The 20,600-nt window shown below is 36.7% G+C and overlaps 4 protein-coding genes across 5 annotated transcripts; 2 read left to right on the top strand and 2 right to left on the bottom strand.

The window, feature by feature from the left end:
- The first annotated feature begins 3,202 nt into the window (after window positions 1-3,202).
- On the top strand, window positions 3,203-5,378 carry LOC128860530 (uncharacterized). The gene is made up of 6 exons (XM_054098116.1): window positions 3,203-3,545; window positions 3,618-3,745; window positions 3,837-3,991; window positions 4,276-4,422; window positions 4,503-4,737; window positions 4,799-5,378. The coding sequence occupies exons 1-6, from the start codon at window positions 3,384-3,386 to the stop codon at window positions 5,217-5,219; spliced, it is 1,248 nt and encodes a 415-aa protein (XP_053954091.1). The 5' UTR covers window positions 3,203-3,383; the 3' UTR covers window positions 5,220-5,378.
- Window positions 5,261-7,486, bottom strand: LOC128860529 (zinc finger protein 271-like). Of its 2 annotated transcripts, none has more exons than XM_054098115.1 (3): window positions 7,109-7,486; window positions 6,779-7,043; window positions 5,261-6,717 (listed from the first exon to the last, which is right to left on the bottom strand). In XM_054098115.1, exons 1-3 carry the CDS (start codon window positions 7,207-7,209, stop codon window positions 5,380-5,382), a joined length of 1,704 nt encoding a protein of 567 aa, XP_053954090.1. In that variant the 5' UTR covers window positions 7,210-7,486; the 3' UTR covers window positions 5,261-5,379. The 2 variants fall into 2 exon arrangements, with proteins under 2 accessions (XP_053954090.1, XP_053954089.1); XM_054098114.1 differs by having other exon boundaries at window positions 6,776-7,043; window positions 7,109-7,485.
- A 4,160-nt stretch (window positions 7,487-11,646) lies between these two features.
- Window positions 11,647-15,964, top strand: LOC128859844 (protein suppressor of underreplication). The gene is made up of 4 exons (XM_054096959.1): window positions 11,647-12,071; window positions 12,285-12,484; window positions 12,563-12,741; window positions 12,866-15,964. Exons 1-4 carry the CDS (start codon window positions 11,741-11,743, stop codon window positions 15,933-15,935), a joined length of 3,780 nt encoding a protein of 1,259 aa, XP_053952934.1. The 5' UTR covers window positions 11,647-11,740; the 3' UTR covers window positions 15,936-15,964.
- Window positions 15,965-16,491: 527 nt separating this feature from the next.
- On the bottom strand, window positions 16,492-20,470 carry LOC128859845 (uncharacterized). Its single transcript, XM_054096960.1, has 3 exons — window positions 20,172-20,470; window positions 18,589-18,797; window positions 16,492-16,685 (listed from the first exon to the last, which is right to left on the bottom strand). Exons 1-3 carry the CDS (start codon window positions 20,357-20,359, stop codon window positions 16,504-16,506), a joined length of 579 nt encoding a protein of 192 aa, XP_053952935.1. The 5' UTR covers window positions 20,360-20,470; the 3' UTR covers window positions 16,492-16,503.
- Window positions 20,471-20,600: the final 130 nt, after the last annotated feature.

Below are 20,600 nucleotides of genomic sequence, written 5' to 3'. Positions count from 1 at the left end.
TTACTTTTTTCAAATTTTAATCTAGATTGTTTGCCGCTAATACAAGCCTCACATATATCACTGTTTGACTCAATACGACTTAAAAGATTGATATCTTCAAACAAGTTATTTCGTTTTATTTCCGAAAATTTTCCTAAACTTATATGACCTAATCTTCTATGCCACAAGAGATACTCTGCACTCTTTAATTTATTAGACGTGTATACCTTTGCATTTAATTGAAATGTTATAATTGGTATATTATACTCACTCTTCCCTTTAAGCACTAATTTACCGTTTTTAGTGACTTTTATGCCTTCAGGACTAAATTCAGTTGTTAGGCCAGCATCCTGCATCCTCTTTACTGATAATAGATTGTGTGGAATTTCCTTGCTATATAGCACATCTTTCAGTGAGATTTTGTTTCCAGCATTGCTTAGGTTGACCACTCCTTTGGCGGTAGCATTGATATATTCTCCGCGCTTTGCAATCTCAATTGCAATATTGGACTCCAAGTGCTCATACTCCGAAAACAACGCTATGTCTTTGATTAGATGGTCCGAAGCCCCAGAGTCAAGAATAAAATCTACCTCACTTGCAATTGCATTATTTTGTGTATTTCTTATCATGAATGCAAATCCGCGATCTAACTGTGTAGTTGTAGCTATTTGAGCTTGTCTCTCTTTGCCATTATTTTCGTTAGTCTGATTCCCTGCCCGCCTTTTCAAAATGAAACAATCTTTCTTTAAATGCCCCAATTCGCCACAGTGAAAACATTTTAGAGGTGATTTAAACTTGTTTTTAAAAGGCTTCTTAAATTGATTATTATTATGTTTATTTTTGTATTTATTGAATTTAAAAACGTTATTTCCAATGGCCTGCAACACCTTAGCACTTGTGTCCTTGCTGACACTTTTTAATTTAATTTCCTGGTCTAAAAGTCGTGTTTTTACAAATTCTAATGTCAGGTTTTCCTCTGACAGGGTTTCAATTGCCGTGATTACTCCTTCGTAACTTGGTGGAAGGCTTAAAAGTAACTGTGCAATTTTATCCATTTCATCCAACCTGCCTCCTGACGAAATGAGTTCAGTTATAAGGTCATCAAAAATCTTAAAATGATTTAGAAGTGGAGTATCACCCTTTAATTTTAAAGCAAACAACTGTTTGCGCAAAGATAGCTGAGAAGCTAAACTTTTCCTCTCATATAGTGCATCTAAATTTGCAAAAATCTGTCTGGCAGTATTTTCTCTGCTCGCAAGAACAACAAACGAATCGCTTAAATATTCTATTACAATATTCTTTGCATTTCTCTGTGCCTTTATTATTTCATTTGTCACCTTTTCTGGTTCCTCATCAACTACTCTTAATAAATCTTGTTCTTCTAATAGTCCCCTTACTCTTAATTTCCATATAGAATACCTCTCGCCGTCAAACGGTTTTATGTTTCTCTTCCCTTTATCCATTTTTTTCTCTGAAAATTTATATACACCAATAATTATTATTCACACATGTATGCACATATAATTTGAAGTTTGCGTTATGCATGTATGTACGTATGCATGGATGCAAGAATAAAGAATATCACAATCACGGAAAAAAACTTTTAAGCAAATTGCGACGTACACACGCATTTAGGCAAAAGAAGAGAAAACTAAAAAACGGGATTCAATGCACACACACATATACACATAAACACTTGATACATAATGTACGTACATCAATAAAATTTCACAATGCTGAAACAAATAAAACTTTAATTATGATTGTTTATAACATTATCAATTCATATATGAACAATGAGATTTATCTTGCGCTAACTGTGCCCATAACCTTTTGAAAATAATACTCTTTGAAATAATACTTTTGAAAATAATACACCACAAGTCTTTTGAAAATAACACCACACGCACTCGCAGTCAAAACTCAACTGATTAACCGAACTTCTACTGACGCTCACACGAGCGACAAAGTAGCAGGCGAGCATTAACGGGAAAAGTCCCGTTGTTGATGTCGAAAATATACATATAAGTTGATGTCGAAAATATACATATAAGTACATGTGACTTTTGCTAGTACATATGTATGTACATTTTCAACAAAAACAATGTATAAAATGTTATATACATTACAAAAAATTAAAATTTACATAGACTCAACACTCAGTCCGAACTTGCATTAATTAATTATGGGTTAGTGTATAAGATGGAGAAAGAAAGTAAGTAAGGGTATTCCACGCCCTCCACGGCAATAATTTCTTTCAAAATATCTTTTTTATTTCTTGTTTTTTGCTTCAATTTGCCTTTTACTAGTTATTATTCAACGTTTGCTAGTTTTGTTTTGGTATACTGTTGTTGTTGTAACAGCAACACACATATTTTGAAAATGCGATCTTTGGCCGAATGTAAATCCGTTTCGATCCAGCAACGTAGATCCGACTGTCGTGGAAAAACTGTTTTGCGGTGAGGTTCAGTGCACTGGACAGTGCTTACTCTTTCATAAATTTTCGGGTAATTTCAAAAATTTGTGTTTGCGAATTACGAAGAGTAAATTGCTTTTAGGGCACGTTCACATATGCAGTGATTAGCAATAATCTAGAACTATTTATATACCCTTTCACATATGGGAGAAAACTGACAATTAGCTGTCAAACTGTTTAGAAAGGTTTTTCTGAATAGAACTTGGTTTGGTTGAATATTTTAGTGTTTTTATACATATGTAAACTAGAAATTAAAACTAACATAAACAAGTGCTTGTATGAAATAAGCTGTGAACAAAGATACCGCATTGTGGTTGCATTTCATCCCGTAGTGTGCGTGGACTATATTTCCACGAATTCTGCTCTACTCATTATGTTAGCAAATCATTTAACTAAATCTTTACATTAAAATTATTTTTAAATAGCGACCATTTTTCATTCTGCAATAATTTAAATTCATAAACTGAAACTGCATGAAATAGCTGTGAGCCACTGTATATAATTGGTGCAAGGGGGGTACCCCTTTTGGGTGTTTAGTCGAGCTCCTCATCTCATTTATGAAATGCGTCTTGATATTCCACAAATGTGGGAGACTTTTGAGAAGCTTTTTCAAGGCAGAAATACACTCGCAGGCTTGCTATTGCCTGTCAAGGAGCAACCGCTATTAGAAAAAACATTTTGAAAAAGAGAAAACATTTGAATCTGTGCACTTCCTGCACTTCTGTGGTAGTTACGCACCAACATTCTACATTCTTCCGCAAAACTAGCGTTACAATTGAGTGAATATTAAATTTCATTAAAATTTTCAATTAATCTAGCAATATGGTAATATAGCGTACTTGAACTCTAGATTGCAAAGTCTATTCATAGCAAATCGCACTGCTAAACAGTTACTGATTCCACTTCTTTGGATGCAATTGGTAGTAAAATGTCACAAACCAACGTCGACCGAAAGTTGAGGCATTTGTTTGATGGTACTGATTGGAATGTTTACGACAACGACATCCTAAATTTGGGCGTAGGAGCTCCAGGTCCAGATTTGCTCGAAAATTGTTGCGATATATTTGAAGAGGCAACAAAGCACCGTCTAGTGAGTATTTTATTAGTTTAAATTCATATTTCATAATTTAGCTTCTTATTATTTACTTTTTTTATAATTTAGAAATACGAAAAACAAATAAATTTATCTTATCTTTTTCAATACGGACCTACTAGTGGACCGGTAGAGGTACGAAATGCCATCGCTGAATACTTTAGCGCTCAGTATGGTGGTGATACTCCTATGAAAAGGTATGCAAGAATATGTGCACTATGATCATATATATCTTGACACTGGTGAAATACTTATATTTGTATATACATATATACATATGCTTTGCAGTGAAGATCTTATCATTACAACCGGCGCATCACAGGGATTGCACTTTGTCTTATCTACTCTGGTTGATTTAAATGGGATAATTTTCGTTGACGAAGTTACTTATATGATTGCACTTGATGTTATTAAGCAATTCACAACGCTAACTGTCATACCACGTAATTAAAAAATTAAAACTATACAGTTGAGCCCTAAAATAGAGCTACACTTTCAGTTGTAAAATCAGTAATTATGACTAACTATATTATATAACATTTTTAAGTAGTAATATTGTCAAAGGAAATAGAAAGTTAGTATGTAAAATTAAGAAGCTGGCGTATTGAAAAGCCTTTTAGATAATTATAAATTTTGACTGATGTTCAGCTCTATTTTACGGCATTCTTTATAGGTATGCCAGAAAAATACGTATACATATCTAAAAGTTAATTTTCGCAAATTGTAGTAAGTCTTAATAAAGAAGGCGTGAACGTGAAGAAATTTGAGGATATTTTACAGACAAAACGTTTTCCGTCCAATTCCAAATCGTTTTGGGCGATGTACTATGCAATTCCCGCCTATCATAATCCAACTGGAATAGTATTTTCTGAAGGTAAAATGAAGTCACTAAGTACTCCTGGAGTAGCTTCACATATATTTATATTTTTACTTTTTTCTTCAAATCAAATCTAGCTGTTTGTCAAAGTCTGGTTGACCTAGCCCAAAAGTATGATTTCTTAATACTCTGTGATGACGTTTACAATATTCTCAACTACACAAGTCCCCGACCACCAAAACGCTTATTTGCGTACGATAAGGGATCTGGAAATATAATTTCGAATGGAACTTTCTCAAAAATAATTGGACCAGGTGTTCGTGTAGGATGGTTGGAGGTATCTGCGCGCTTAAAACCTATTTTGGAAAGATCGTAAGTTTGAAGAATTTTAGTTTTTTCTTAATTGCATAAATTAAAAACAAAATTTTTATAGTGGAGTATTGAATAGCAGTGGATGTTTTAATAATTATACTTCTGGCATATTAGCCAGCCTTTTCGAGCTGAAATTGGCACAAGAACATATTCATAAAGTATCACTTGCATACAAGGAGCGCATGTTAGCCACTTGCGAGGTGCTCGAACACAATTTACCGACTAGTTGTGAGTGGATAAGACCATCAGGTGGATATTTCATTTGGATTTCCTTACCGCCACATACAAACGCCGGCGAATTCTTGGAATACTGCATGAAAAGTGAAAAAATATTTTTTCTACCAGGATATCGTTTTGCACACGAAAGTACAGTGGCAAACAATTGCCTGCGTTTAAGTATTTCTTTTCACAGCAAAGAGAAGTTGGTCGATGGCACCACACGATTTTGCACAGCATTAAAAAGCTTTCTGGGAGCTGTCTAAGAAAAGCATGTATGAATTCGGAGAATATTGTTTAAGAGTGCTTAATAACATAATTTATTTTATTGTAATGCACGCAAGTAATACATTATAAATAAGTTTTATGCAAAGTTTTTCGATACTTCCTTCCTTATAGATTCACAAAATAGATTATTTAATGAACTTATGAATGTTTTTTTAACATATGCCGCTGCAGATCGATTTTACGCCAAAATTTCAGTTTGCATTTTATACATTGGTGTGCTTTGCCGGTAGTGTGTATGGCCAGATGTTGCTTAAGGTGGCACAATTGTGTAAAGGATTTGGAGCAGACATGGCAAATATGTTTGCGTTCATTTTGATGTTGGCTCAAAACATGTTTTTTTAAATGATCCTGCGTAGCAAACGGTTTGTCACAAAGCTCACATTTGTGTCGTTTATTCAGTGAATGTACGATACGAATATGTTGTTTAAAATTAACATCGGAGTAAAAGTTCCTTTTGCAGTATGGACATTCCTGCGGCACTTGTAAGTAATTACGCAAATGCGTCTTTACATGGTAGTTGAGTGCGGCATTGCTTCGAAATATTTTGTCGCATATCTCACACTTCATCAAATCATCTTTAGCTTTTCGCATTGCATCAAATTGAACCCGATGAGTCCTTTTATGATGAACCCATTGTGTGTAATCCTTGAAACTCGAGTCACATTTATTGCAAATTAACACCTTCAGTCCATGTTTGGAAGCAATATGCAGCAATAGAAGCTTTTGGGTCAAAAAGCCGTCATAACATATTGGACATTTGAAGGGAAATTCGTTATTTTGAATTATGCTATTTTTGTTATGTGAGTAATTTTCATCGGAATTCGCCAAATGCAACATATCTGGCAAATTTAAATCTAATGCATCCCAGCATTCGGAAAAATTAAACGAGTTCTCATTAACATTATTTAGAAGAAATTCATCAAGAAATTCTTCGTTCATTTCAATTTCGACATCGTCTTCATCTTGGCTCGCAGGCATAAGTAAATGCATTTCTTGGTAGTGTTGCTGTAGTGCTGCCCTTGAGGGAAACTCTATATGCGAGTTTCCGGTGCGGGGACATAGACTGCAATAGAACAGAAGTGCTTTGGCATTGTGTGCACTAGAGTGCACGTGCCTAAGCAACTGCCCACGACTCTTATATGTTTTTGCACACGGTGCACAGAGGTATCGTCCATTTGCATGGCTCTCACTGATATGTTTTTCTAAAGTTTCCGCGTTGGCGTACAAGCTGCAGCAATAAACACAAATACTGATAACCCTGTCTGTCACGGAGGTGTGAAGCGCTTCGTGCACTTTCAGCTGGCGAAACGAAATAAATATGTCCGAACATTCGCTGCATTTATACAATCTTTTCGAATTGTTTTTTAATTTTTCATCATTCGTTTTATGGAAAATCGTGGGCATATTACTTAGCACTAAATGCTGCTCTTTGGGTAGGATTGCCCGATACTTGATATTGGGTTCGTTCTTTTGTACCTAAAATTAGAAATATGTTATATATTTTTACTCGATGGCATTCCGCATCAACATTAACTGCATTAAATATTCCGTGATCTGAATTAAGAACCAGATGACCCTCCGAAGTCGCGTTTCGTGCTTGTGCTAAATATGTCCATTGCAACTCCGATCCTACGTTGCCAGATTCTGCTCCAATTCCAGCCTCTGTTGTTGTAGGTGGTTCGCATTCGGTGGTGACATTTTTCGTCCCTGTTTGTTGTACAGGGCACCAAAACGTCAATGCATCACATATATGTCGCTGTATTCGCGCTCTTTCTGAAGTGTCTATTAAACCGAAATTCGTGCTAATAAAATATTTATTTAGCAACCATTCAATGTAAAACCAGAATGTAAGTTTTTTCATACATACTTGCGTACCAGAAATCCGAAAATGGTCTCAATAAATTTGTCTAGCGTTTTTTGCTCTTTGAAAATCTCCAACAAAATCTTATCTGTGCACAATTGACCCATCTTTGCTAGATAATTGAAGCAAGCAAATGGGGAAACTTATAAATTAGGACAACTGATTGTGATGGAAAGCTGGAAGCTATAGTTTTCGGGTTATTTCAAGTTAAAGAGTTGTTATCCACACAAAGGTATTTCTCTAAGAAGATAAGCACTTATCTGGAAAGCTTTCATTCTCAAAGAATATATTATTTAAACTGCTACCAATTATTTTGATCATTATTTTTAAAAAAGATTATTAAAATACAATAACAAAGTTGTTTTAATTTGTCCGCTCCTAAGTGCGAAAAATTGTTCGAAATTGATAGGGAAAGAACGTGTTGCCACATAGTATTAAAAAAAATAATAATAATTAAGCATTTATTTAGTGGAGTGGAATTTCTTATAAAAATTATGCATCAAATTTTTTTCTATTTATTTAATGTCCTATAAGACCTATAATGCATTCAGGAAATTACAATTTTCGCTTATTTGTCTTTGGTACAATTTTGACTTGGATGCATATATATGCATATTCATAACATCCCAGTACCGCATAGATTATGTATGTATAAACATTTATTATAAATCAGGCTAATGCTACTCAGGCTGGACATAATCCTGAGCAGTCCAATTACAACTTAATTGCGGTCTGAAAGGACAGTTCCACAGCGATAGTGGAAAGAACTAGTTTCCATACAGAACCCCACCAGTGTTCTTCACTAATCAAACTGCATCTCTTGAAATAGTAATACTTGTCCATTTTACGCTAAATATATATTTTGCAGTGGTGGTATAATTGACTTTTAAATTTTTGTAAGCTGTTGGAGTTTCTTTTACATGTGGCCTGATCGCCTGTTAAACCTTTATAGTACAAATCTTGCTTTAGATTTTGCGTTGGGAAAGATGGAAGTTTGAAATTATTGCTAATTTCTGTTTCATTTATTCTGCATCTATTATTTTATACTAAAATAAATCATAATGGCCTATTATTTTATATAAAAATAATAGAAAACATTAAACAACTCAGTATGTATTAAACCCTTGCTTACCCTAAAATTTATATATATCATATGGATTTAAATGAAAGCCTCATATGTATAATTAAATCCTTCCTAGATATAAGCCCCTGGCAGACAGACAGACAAATCGAAATATAGAAACGCAACAGAAAAAGTTTGCAATATTTTAAAAAAGTATTTTTTTAGAAAAAACAAAAGAGCGCTGCAGGTATATCAACTACCATTTGAAAATGCAGTTGAAGCGATTGAATATATATAATTACAAGCAGTTCATCTATTACCTGTGCTAGCATTTTTATTTTCATGTATGCTTTTCTTTTGCTACCATCTGGCGCTGCGTTCGTTCGCTGCCGAATTCGAACAATTCTTGCTATTTCACAGAGTGCAAATTAAATGAAATGTTTATATTTTTTTTTTTTTTTTTGTATAAATAAAGAGCAAAGTAAAGAAAACCTAACAGTTTTTGGTTGGTTTTAGTGTAATGCCGCATCAGCCATTTTAGGCAAAACGTAATGATTTATTTAATGAAACTTGGTGGAGATATTAGACAGTGCTTCCTGAACAACCTTTATATCTCCCAACATTCCGGGAATGATACAATAGTTTTGCAATTATTTGTCTTAAAAGTGCCTTCAGCAACTTTATACTATATTTCCTTCTAAACTTCACTTCAATTCATAATACAGTTGCACATACTCGTATGTTTTTATTCTCGTATTCAAAATATTTCAATGAAAATTAAATACAAATGCACTATCATCATTACTATTACTATCCAATTTTAAGCGAGAATAAAACTATTCATTGGAATTAACAAGAATTTGGGTTGCCGGATGCATTCAAATAAAAATAAAAAATACGAACAAAATTGAAGTATCTCAGTTTAGTATTTACCCGATTTACACGAGGAGACATCTGGAAGGGAAACATTTTGTTCAGAGGCGAAGGACGGTCGGGGAAGAGAGAAGGGATTTTGTCTCCCGTACTCGGCGACACGCTTTGCTCTTCTTATTCGTATTTCTTATCTTAAAGCAATTTTTGACAGTTGCTTCATTCGTTTTCTTCTTTTGTGGAAGAAAGTTCTAAGTTATGTGTTGGTTTTCATACAAACGGAAGATAACAACGATGACAAACATCCGAACGCTGCTTGGGAAATGCACGATTATTTTTGCTAGTAAATTAGGTATAATTTAAAATAGTTATGGGACATGTTTATGTTGATTTCTAATTTTTCCCTGCATTTCTAGATACGTTAATTATTTACATATGAAGTATTTTTAATTTAATTTTTTTTATTCAAGTATAAGAATTTATAAATATATTTCAATAAAAAAAACAACAAATTATTTATTATTTAACCAGTTTGCATTTTTCATTCATATATTTAAGAAACTGTTGTCGAACGCTCTCTGCTTTACATGTAAGCGCGTGCTAGAATACATCCGAACCAGACGATGCTAGAGTATTAAATGTCAAAATGTCGCGGAAACATTTTTGCCCGTGTGTACGCGAATGAAACATCAAAAGAGAATTTCCAGTGTCTCCCTTCCAGATGTCTCCTCGTGTAAATCGGGTCAATGATGACAGAGATGGTGGTTATCGTGTCCCCATACCACGCACACACAAATTACGTTTAATTTATTGGAGCTATGCTTTTTTAAGTGTGGCCGAAGTCTGCCTTCGCGGCAAGGAATTTTACGCAAACATACTTCATAAACCGCGTAATCGGATTTGGACGGTGGGTTATTTTTTTGAAGAGCGCTCGAAAGCGAAAAGGAGTTCTATGCAAATATCATGTGGATAGCATATCCGTAGTTGGAATCATTAGGGTTATTTTTTTGATGCGCGGCCAAAGACCGCTTAAACGGGAAGTAATTCTGCGAAAAATTTCTACAGATTTACAGCACTGGAGCTGGCAAAGTCATTTAAACTTCTTAACTATTATGCTGTGTCTCAAGCTGAGATATTTGCTGTAAAGAAAGCAGCAGAGCTTGTATGTACAGACGCAACAACTAATTGCGCAATAAACTTCTAGGTGGATAGCTAAGCGGCTATAAAAGCGATAAAATCATACTGTCTATCCTCCAAATATCTCCATGGATGCAAAGAAGCAGTTAACATATTTGTTCTTAACCGCAGGCCTTGTATATTTTGGGTTCCGGGTCATAAGCGCATAGAGAGAAATGAGATAGTGGACAGCTAAAGAAGGCTCGAGACTTGCTGGGAATCAAAGGAGCACATGTTAAGAAAGGCGGAAGGCATATGGATTAGCTCAACCAATTGTTAAGTTGCCAGAATCATGTGTTAACACGTATACTAAATCGGCTTTATCGTTCGATAGAAGGATCTGCAGAGCTTTCGTTGGTATACTAACAGGGCACTGCCTAGTTGCCGTACATGTTTACAAGTTAAATCTAACTTTTAACGATGCTTGCAGAAAATGTAACGAGCCGGCTACAAGAGAAGCCCTGGAACATCTTCTATGCTACTGTCCGAAAATCGAAACTCACTCGAAAACTAGACTATGCTTCCTGGGTGCTCTCTCGCGAACCGCGCATTTAGCGTGATGCATATTTTCGCTAATACAAAAAAAAGAATTATTTTTTGGTATACAACCTAACCTAACAACATGCTTTTAGCTAATGTCTCTACAAAATTCTACCTACTTATGCATTTTGTTCTGTTTTGAGGTATCTGGCTGCACTAACCTTTCGCTTAGTTACCCAATTTTAACAATTAATTATTCAAAACCTTAGTTTCCGGAGGTGGTTTATAGGATAGGAATACAACCCTCTATCTCCCTTTTTATAATTTAATTTTTTTTTTCATAGCGTCCAGCATTATACTGAATATTCCTCCGTGCCAATATTCATTTATATGATTTATTTTATTAAATGGTATTTATTTTTCAATAGATATGGCTACACTTGCTTGCCGCGTATTTTTGATGGATAGTTTTAGTTGGTTCTAGCTGTCAAAGTGGCACTATTACTAACCCCGCCAACGAGTTGATTTCTTTATTGGACTTTTCTCGTTTTGGGTGCATTTTTCGTTTTTCAAAACAAAACTAAGCTCAAAAGTTTGTGTACACAAAAACAAAGTTTATAATGATCTAAACATACCGCAACATAGTGACATAGTTTCATATCATAACTCGAAATTGACTTGTCCATGGACTACATTAAAGTTCAGTGACCCTGTCACGCTAACCCAATAAGGCAAATTACCTGTAGCGGAAACAGAATTCGGGCGATATAGAAATCTTGAATATATTGAAAGCTAGCAAATTACACACATGCAATATTTCACAAGTGCCAGAGTTACTCAGGAATACTTTGATACGCCAAATACGCTGCCTCTTGGGCCATTCTCTATGTTTGTGATATTCTTTTACATCAAGCTATTGTACATATTGGTTGCATTATATATATCATTGCATTACATCAACACGATCGGCGACTAATACGTGTATACAGGTGCGAGTGGCGACGTAAGGGAGGGCCGGGAGAATCGTGGTGGGGGTTTATAATACAGAAATGTATCATTTTTTGGCCACATGTGCGCCTGAGCCATTGAAGTTATCGGAAAGGGTGCAAATACCTGGTCACATACGACAATACCTGAAGGATTTCCAAGTTGATACACTTCGTTTTTTACACAGACATTTAGCTAATCGGGATTTTTGCATACTGAATGACGAGAGTGGGTTAGGCAAATGTGTAGCAACTGCAGTATACCTAGGCGCAATAGCCAAGAACAATAAATGTCTTATTGTTGTTCAAAACGATGATGAACTTGTAGCGGGTTGGCAATTTCATTTCGATGTACTTACCAAACTATCCGTTGGAGTTTTAGGCCCGAATATGAGTAAGTTTACCATTAGAATAAATGTTCCTATGTTTCTTTAGTAAAACTTTTAATCAATTTCTATTTGCTGCATTGGCATTCAATGTTCGCATGCATATTTTATTATCACTGCACTCTTATCAGTTACAATTAGTTACACACATACTTAACACTTACAAATTCCACATTGTATGCCAAAGCAATCCATATTTCATTTCATATATATGTATGTAGGCTCCTTGGATCCTCTTCCCAATGTTATTATTGCAAAATGGGCTACTCTACGTTCGGTGTTTGATGGAAACAAATATAACTTTGATTACATTATTATCGATAACAGAGGCCAAATGATGAGTAATAACTTCTGCATGTCCATGCTTTTGAGTAACTACGAACGTAAAGTCAACTTACTTATTTCAAGTGTTGATGTAACGGTGAGTGCCACCTATTAGTTGATTATATTGAATTTGAAACTTAATTTTATTTAAATTATTATCTGATTTAAATTATAGTCTGATTTAAAATTGTTGCATAATTCGCTTCGATTGGGAGGCCACTTGGACCATCAGTACGAGCAGTTCAAATTTTTTGAAGCAAAGTATAAACTCCCAGAGTTCAAAGATGTACTTAACAAAACAGCTGATTTGGAACAATATTTCCTGAAAAGGGAAATGATTAGTGACTATTGCAAGTAAGAAAATCACTGCACACCCCTCCATACTTTTTCTTGAAAACCCTTAGCTTCTTTTAAAAATTTCTATAAATTAGGTATGAACCTCTTTTATATTAACCTCTGCTTAAATTGCCCTGTTTAGAGATGTTCGATTACGCCGTTACATACATCAATTTGAAGATCAGTTGCCTCTTGTGGATGCGGAAAGATATAGAATAAGTTTAGAGTTGTGGCATACTATAAGCAGTTCAAACAGTTCACAAAAGTCTAACGACAATTCGAATAACTTGAACGCAAATTCTGAAACGGCGACAGAAGAACTTTTCAACCAGGCGCAAGCTCTAGATCGCGAGATATGCGGGATAGTAGAATCACGACAGAGTCACGGTGTGGATTTGCAAAACAATGAAACATCGGAGGATGCAGACAATATGTCACCGCTTCTAATAGATTCGGAGTCGTGCAGTAGTGGCGAAGCAGAAGAAGTAGTAGAGGTGCCAAATCATCAGGCAATAATGGCTCAAAGTACTCGAACGGAGCCTGACGTGTACGAGTTTGTGGACCTTTCAAATGAACAAGGTTCGGAAGAGTATATTCGTACTGAGAACTCAGAAAGACTACATATCACAATTAAATCGACTGAATGGCAGTCAAATTCAAGATCTCTCACAAAGAAAGGCAATAATCAAAAGACATCCGTAATACAAGAGGAACAAGGAATTGAAAACTCAAAAGATTTGGAAGAAAATGGAGTAAGTGGAAAAAAGACAAATCCTCAATGTTGTAAGGAAACTTTGGAAAAAAAGACAATTGATGAACGGAAAGAAGAATACAAAGATAGCACCTTGAAAGTGAAAACAAATGTAAATATAAACGATAATAAAAATGCTTCTTCGTCCAAACGCCATATCAAAACAAAATACGAAAAAAAACTAGACGAAGTTGCTAAAAAACAGAAGTCAGTCGATATGCAGTCTAACTCTGATGGTGTAAAACTAATCAAGCGTGGAGGATTAAAGCAGGGGGAAAATAACTCAAAAGAAACTTCAAAAAAATTAAGATCTACTGATAACGATAGAGATGCTATGAAAACCAAACGCCAGGCATTAGACCAGGCAAAAGAGATAAACAAAAAGGCGTGTAAGAAGCCAAAAACGACTGATAAAGAAGCTAATCCTCTTAAAGAGACAACTTTTTCTGCAGCAAAGCGTGACTCCTTACACGAAGCTACGCAGCATTTTAATGCATCGATTGAAAAACGCAAAACTGATCAGGAGAAAAATGCCGAAATTAAGATAAAAGCAACTAAATCCACTAAAAATATAAGTGAGATTTCCCCAAGGCGATTGAGACATGCAAGAGATAAAGCAGACATTCACAATGATAAATGTTCTGTTATGTCTGATAAAGCGGCTGCCTCAAAATCGGTTTCGGCTACAACTCCAAAAAAAAATTCATCCAAATATGACGTGGTCGGAAGAACTAAATCCTCAAGTAATTCAACAAAATATGATACAGAAAAGCGAAACCGTAAAGACGATCCAAAAAATAAACCATGTGTAGAAGTTCCAACTATACGCACTTCACGATTTACGCGAAGCATGCAGCGCGTAACCCGATCCAGAAGGAAGTATATGACGGAGCCACTTACCTTAGTGGGTAGTCCAAGAAGACGAAACGGGAGAGGTGCACTTACTAATAATTGCGACAGGGTTGCAACCAAAGACAAACAAGAAGATGTTGGTAAATCAGCAGAGGCAAACAAGGCAAACAGTAGTAAGAAAAACAAAAACAGCAATATGGAATTCGAAAATGACGTTCGTAAAGAGCCGCGAAAGAATGAAGCTAAGGATTCAAAGAGGCAAAAAACATTAGCTACTTCGGAAGAAATAGCAAAGGTAACGGACTTAGCCATACTCCCATGTTCCGATACGACGGAAGATATGCAATGTGGTCAAAAAATAATTGCAGACACACATTCAGATAACGGTTTTCTACGACCTCCAACACCGATCCGTGCTATACGAAATTCTGAACCTAAGCAATTTTTACCTACTCCAAGTAGTTTTACTGAATCCGATGTAGTATTCGTACCACCGCCTGACGCGCCTAATAAAACCCAACAGATTGTTGTATTATCCAGTTCAACGGATGAGGGCTCTCTATCATCTCAGCAATTTGTACAGAGTCGACGCACACGTGCACTCAAACAAAAAAAGTCGGTGAAGCGTCTTACAACGGACCGTGAACGTTTAGCGGAATTATCATCAACACCAACTTTCGGCGAATTGCTTGCTAAACAACGAATACATCGGAAATCACCCGATATATTCAGTGCAAGCACAGATCTGGGCTTAACGTGCACACAACCAGTAGCTGCAGATGGGCTTGAGGAAGCTGAAACCTTTCAAGGTTTCAAGATATTTGGCTCTGAGGTAAAACAAATGCAGCAGCAGCACGCACTTAATTCAAGTGGAAAGCAAAGTAAATCGAAGCAAGTTCTAAGTCGTGGTCGGTCGTGTTTAAATATTCTAGAGAATATGTTTGAGCCACCTAATACAGAGGCCACAGATAAAGCTCAAAGAAAACAGACAAAAAATCCTCAGCAATCGTCGAAAAAGTCGCCAGATGATAAATTGGTAAAGAGAACGACCAGAGGTAGTCAACCAGTAGTGCCGTCATTACCAAATACCGTTTCCGTCACTCAGCTGCAACAGACGCAAAACAACAATAAACATAAACAAACGCAGAGCAATAACACCGCCAATCAAATGATAAGTGGTCCAATGGTGGACGAGGAGATCTTTGAAATTACAAATAATGAAGCATTTGGCAGTATGATGCGGATAAATGCTAATGGCGAAATATCTCCCGTGCAGACAACTCGGAGCCAACAAACGACGCAACACAACAAAATTACTAATTATCTTATTGGCACGTCTCAACTGACGCCAACAGAAGCAACACTGGAAGAACGTACGCCAAGTAAACGCGCACAAATGCAGCTGTCAGGCACAGTGGCGCGCAGATCTCCAAAAACTAGATCAACACAATCGACAAAGCTCACAAAATGGTTTCAGAAAAATGGTGCAACGCTGAATGCCGCTCATTCGAATGCAGAACAGAATGAAATGCGTTCTAGGAAGCATACCAGGAGTGCGATTGCTAAGCGACTTAAAAGACGTTGCCTAGAGTTATCCTTCAGCAAGTGAATTGAGAAGTGATTTGATACGCTAAATGTATATATTGCATGTGTGTACTATATGCACATTAAACAATTTTATCTGCATGTATTTAAATCTAAAATTATAATTTAGACAGTTTTTATGTACCTTTATTAAATTTTATCGCAAATGCCCACAGATTTTTATAGTTATTAGAAACTAATTAAACACATCCATACACAACTCTTAGTTCAAAGTAGAGACAACACATTGGAATTTGAAATACCCCATTGTCAGTACAATATTGTATAAATAAGTATGAACGTATGCAACTGCTGAGTACAAGTTTTTGGCATCCATATGCACCCACGTATGCTGAGAATGTAATACATTTAAAATCAAATTGAACTAGTTGAAAGTTTTACATACATATAGAGAGCTAAATATATTATTACAGTAGTTTAATGTTTTACAATTATGTGTTTACACTCCCGTGTAAATTAAAATCAAATGTTTAAATTGAAATATTTGCCAAAAACCGCAACAAAAAAAAAAACAAAAAACAAGAAACTGAAAGTGATTGAAATAAATGGAATTATAAATGAATTGAATTTCGTCAGTAAGAATGTGGTTTTTTACTGAAAATAACGGTTAAATTGTGTATGACTGCTTGGCGTTGGTATTCCAACTCGCGACGGCAAGCTTCACCCAAGAATGGTGGGCACTGGTACTGTATATGCTCGCTGCAGTAGGTGTCCTTGCCCGCGGCGGTGCACTTAAATTCGCTTATCGAGTGTACTGTAATAAAATGATAAAAAAGAAACGATATTATCGTCTGTTTGCCCATATAAAGACATGCATACGTATACACATGCATACATGCATATATGCATATGAATTTTGTTCAAATGGATTGGCGAAACATTAAAATTAACTAAATTAAGTCGTTGTTGTTGCAGTAGCATAAACAGGTTTAGTCTGCTACAGTATCCAGAGCGTAATTGTGTCGTGTTACGTGGGTCGCACGGGGAAGCTGGAGCTCTTCATCTGCGATGAGTGGTGGTTGGACTCCGATAACGGCATTCGGAGGTCGGGAGCTTAAGAAGGTGGTAAGGGTCTCCCGATGAATGTCATTGATTGTCTGTCTGTACACTGTCCGATCCAGTAGCTGTCGGTCTGTTTTGTCCTGGATCTCGTCCGCGTAATTGAGGAAGTGCCTCCTGACATATCTGGGAGGTGGCTCAGGCTCAAGCAGCAACTGCTTGCTGAGGAGTTTATTATGCTCCTTTACAGGTAGCATATGAGCCTCGTCGTGAAGATGTTGTATCAGGGACATCAAGAGACATCCTGTCGCGGTCCTTATTGCAGTGTTTTGGCAGGTCTGAAGCTTCGTCCATTGCGAATCACTGCTTCCAGGCGACCAGATAGGCGCAGCATAGTTTGGAATCGGTCGGCCGATTGCTTTGAAAGTCGACAGCAACATTTCCTTATCTTTGCCCCAAGTGCTGCCGGCAAGCGACTTGAAGACCTTGTTGCGATTCTGTACTTTAGTTTCAATAGCGGTTGTGTGCGCTGAGAAGGAGAGAAAGCAGTCAATGGTAACTCCCAATATTGTGGGGTTGCTTACAGTCGGAATTGGTATCATCGACTTTCACCTTAACTTGCAGCTTGACCTCCTTTGTCCAGGTGTTAAAGAGGACTTCGTGGGGGAAAGTTGTAGGTTCTTCGCAGTGAAGAAGCGAGAAAGGCAGGGGAGGTAGTCGTTTACTTTGGCGCACAGGCCATCAATGTCATTGCCCGACGCCATTATCGTGCAGTCGTCGGCGTAGGAGACGAGGGAGACTCCCTCTGGTGGCTGGGGGAGTTTCGAGATGTAGAATTAAAAATCAAGGGTGAAAGGACACCATCCTGCAAAACTCCTTGCTTTATTTTCCTCTGTTTTGATATTTAGAGTTCTTCTGTCCTGCTTTGACACTTTGTTGAACTACTACGAGTTAGCGCCCTCTGTTCATTCCAATAGCAGGCTGTTCTACGTAGTGGAATGACTTTGGTTTTACTGATCATGGTCTCCCGCCGCGGTAAACCAGCCCTGCCTAGTGCGCTGAACCTCGCCCCTTGCCTATCATCACTGGAACAGCTACATGCGGCATGGCTGCTACCAATACTTCTTCTTATTCTTTCTGGCATTGAGCCTAACCGTGGACCCGAGGTTTATTTCTGCTGCGTTTGCCTAAGACGGCTTTACACCAACTCTTCTTCGGTTAGATGTAATCAGTGCAACCTGATCAGGTCTTGAGACCTCCTCCTTTCCTCAATAGTACAATAGTGAAGACATTTGAAGCCCTTCTACGCCCGCTATTCTCGAAACACCTAACCCTAGCAACACATCAGCATGGCTTCCGCAAGGTCCACAGTACCAGCATAACACTTATCAAGTCCGGCCTATTAGGTTCTGAATTACGATATGCCCGTCTAGTCGCCTGGCACAAGTGATGCTCTCCTGATGTCTTCCCTGCAACATCTTCACAATGATGTTGATTCTAACGCAACTGCTACCTAAATGTTTTCCACATTTATCTCGGTGCCCCTGTATATATTGTTTATTATACAACTCAAAAGCATAATCTGTATGTATGTATGCACATATGTTATGCCATAGAATTTATAAATATTAAATATTGGCACGTTTATTGGAACTTACAACAATAGGTGCCTTTAAAGAAGCAAGTCTTATGTTTCGACTCGATCGCATATACGGCGGGATCCACTCCTGGCATGGTCTTAGTCACAATATAATCCGCTTTCGCCTTATTCAGCCAGTAGGGCCAATGCGATAAACGCTCCGTATATTCGACTGTATAACGCCAATCGTGTGCATGCCCACTATCGGTGATAATTTTGAAGTCCAAGCTAGGGAGGCCAAACAAATTACCATTTAGTTATGTAGAACAAAATATGCAGTTTTATATTCTAAAAATTATTGTTTATCTACTAACTATTCTACATAAATATGTGCACATGCATGAATGTATATAAATACAAATATACATACATACATACATACCTACACATACACATAGTACATATACAGACACATTCGCTTTGCTTATGAGTTCATTCGTAAATCTAGCTCGATAAGCTCCAAACATTACAACTAAGAAGCGTCATAACCTCGCAACAACAAATTAAAATTTCAAAAGAATGTTGAAACAATTGAAATTAGCAGATAGAAGTGTATTTTTTACGCTGCCACATCATATCGCTCCTTTTTTGCAAAAGTGTCAAAACAAACAGTGGGGACGTGTTTGCGCATATTTTAGTAAAATTTAATTTGGGCTGGCTGTCAATTTTTGGAATCAAACAAACTCATTGACAATGAGAGTTATAGCTTTTCAAGTAGACAGACGGACGGAAATTTAGTCTTGGCATATAAAAAATACTGGGCGTGGTTTCGTATTTATATCAAATCTAAATGAGATGGAGAGCAACACGTGTACTAGCTTTGGGAGAGTTTTAATATGTCGTTATCAAGATACAAGCATTTATTTATGGGACGTATCACCGCCCATTTCACAAAATTTTTGAAGGAAACTGAATAATTTTAATTCGTTTATAACAGAAGTATTACGGTATTTTTTTTTTTTTTTTGATTGAAAATTACGCTTATATGGCAGATGGACTTGGTTAGTAGTCGATACCGCCCATTTTCAACACGAAACTGCCTTGGACAAAAAGTTACATACATATATGTATGTGCACCTAGTTTCATTGAAATAGATGAATATTTGCTCCAGTTATTGCGAAAACGAAGGGGCATGGCTAAATCGACTTCTCTCTTCTCAACTCACACATCACCGTTATGTGAACAATGTTATAATACCCTTGTATATGTACAAGGGCATGTGGGTGTGTGGCAAGTATATTCCCGATTTTGAGTCGTGGCGCTATTGAACCTAGCGAGTTGTATGTGCAAATGCGCGCACGTTTCAATGAATTGCACACAAGGTGACTTCGGTATAGCAGCAGATTTGTTTCTTTATTCCTGAGATTTGGTGTTGTTGCTCTACCAACGCTACCTACTTAGTATACCTATATGCATTTTAACATTTGTTTAAAAATTTTTTTATTTGCCTCGATATATCCTTATATTGCACGCCACATCATCTCCACATTAGCCTAAAGAGCATTAATATATGTATGTACTTATGTGCATATGTATGTATGTATGTATTAGTATTTAATTGTATAAGCAGAGTATGTAGAGCATACACATATTTTACTTACATTGTCGGGTTGAGTAAACGCATTTTACTAAAATCTGCCACATATTCCCACACCTCTTCCGGTTTACTATTGTCGATCAGCACATCAATTTTATATTTTCGAGATCCACTCGTCATCAAAATATAGAGAATCAGTACGACACAACCGTAAAGGGCTAATCTTTTTATATTCCAACGTTTCACAAGCATTTTGTATTCCTCTAACAACCAAGAATATCAAAAGGAAATAATAGCACACCAACAAAAACGCTGCGTTCGCTTTTCGATATGCCTCAATCGAGTATATTACTTGAATGAAATTTGAAAACTGTTGCGCCTCGCCGTAATATGGGCGCAGAAGCTGGGATAAACAAAATAAGAAACTCAACACATGTGAGCCGCACTGGACTTTTAATATGCGCTATACTCTTGCGCATGTGGGCATGTATGT

This window comes from Anastrepha ludens, chromosome 4 (assembly GCF_028408465.1).
Source record: "Anastrepha ludens isolate Willacy chromosome 4, idAnaLude1.1, whole genome shotgun sequence".
NCBI lineage: Eukaryota > Metazoa > Arthropoda > Insecta > Diptera > Tephritidae > Anastrepha > Anastrepha ludens.
This window is presented reverse-complemented; position numbering and strand designations above follow the sequence as displayed.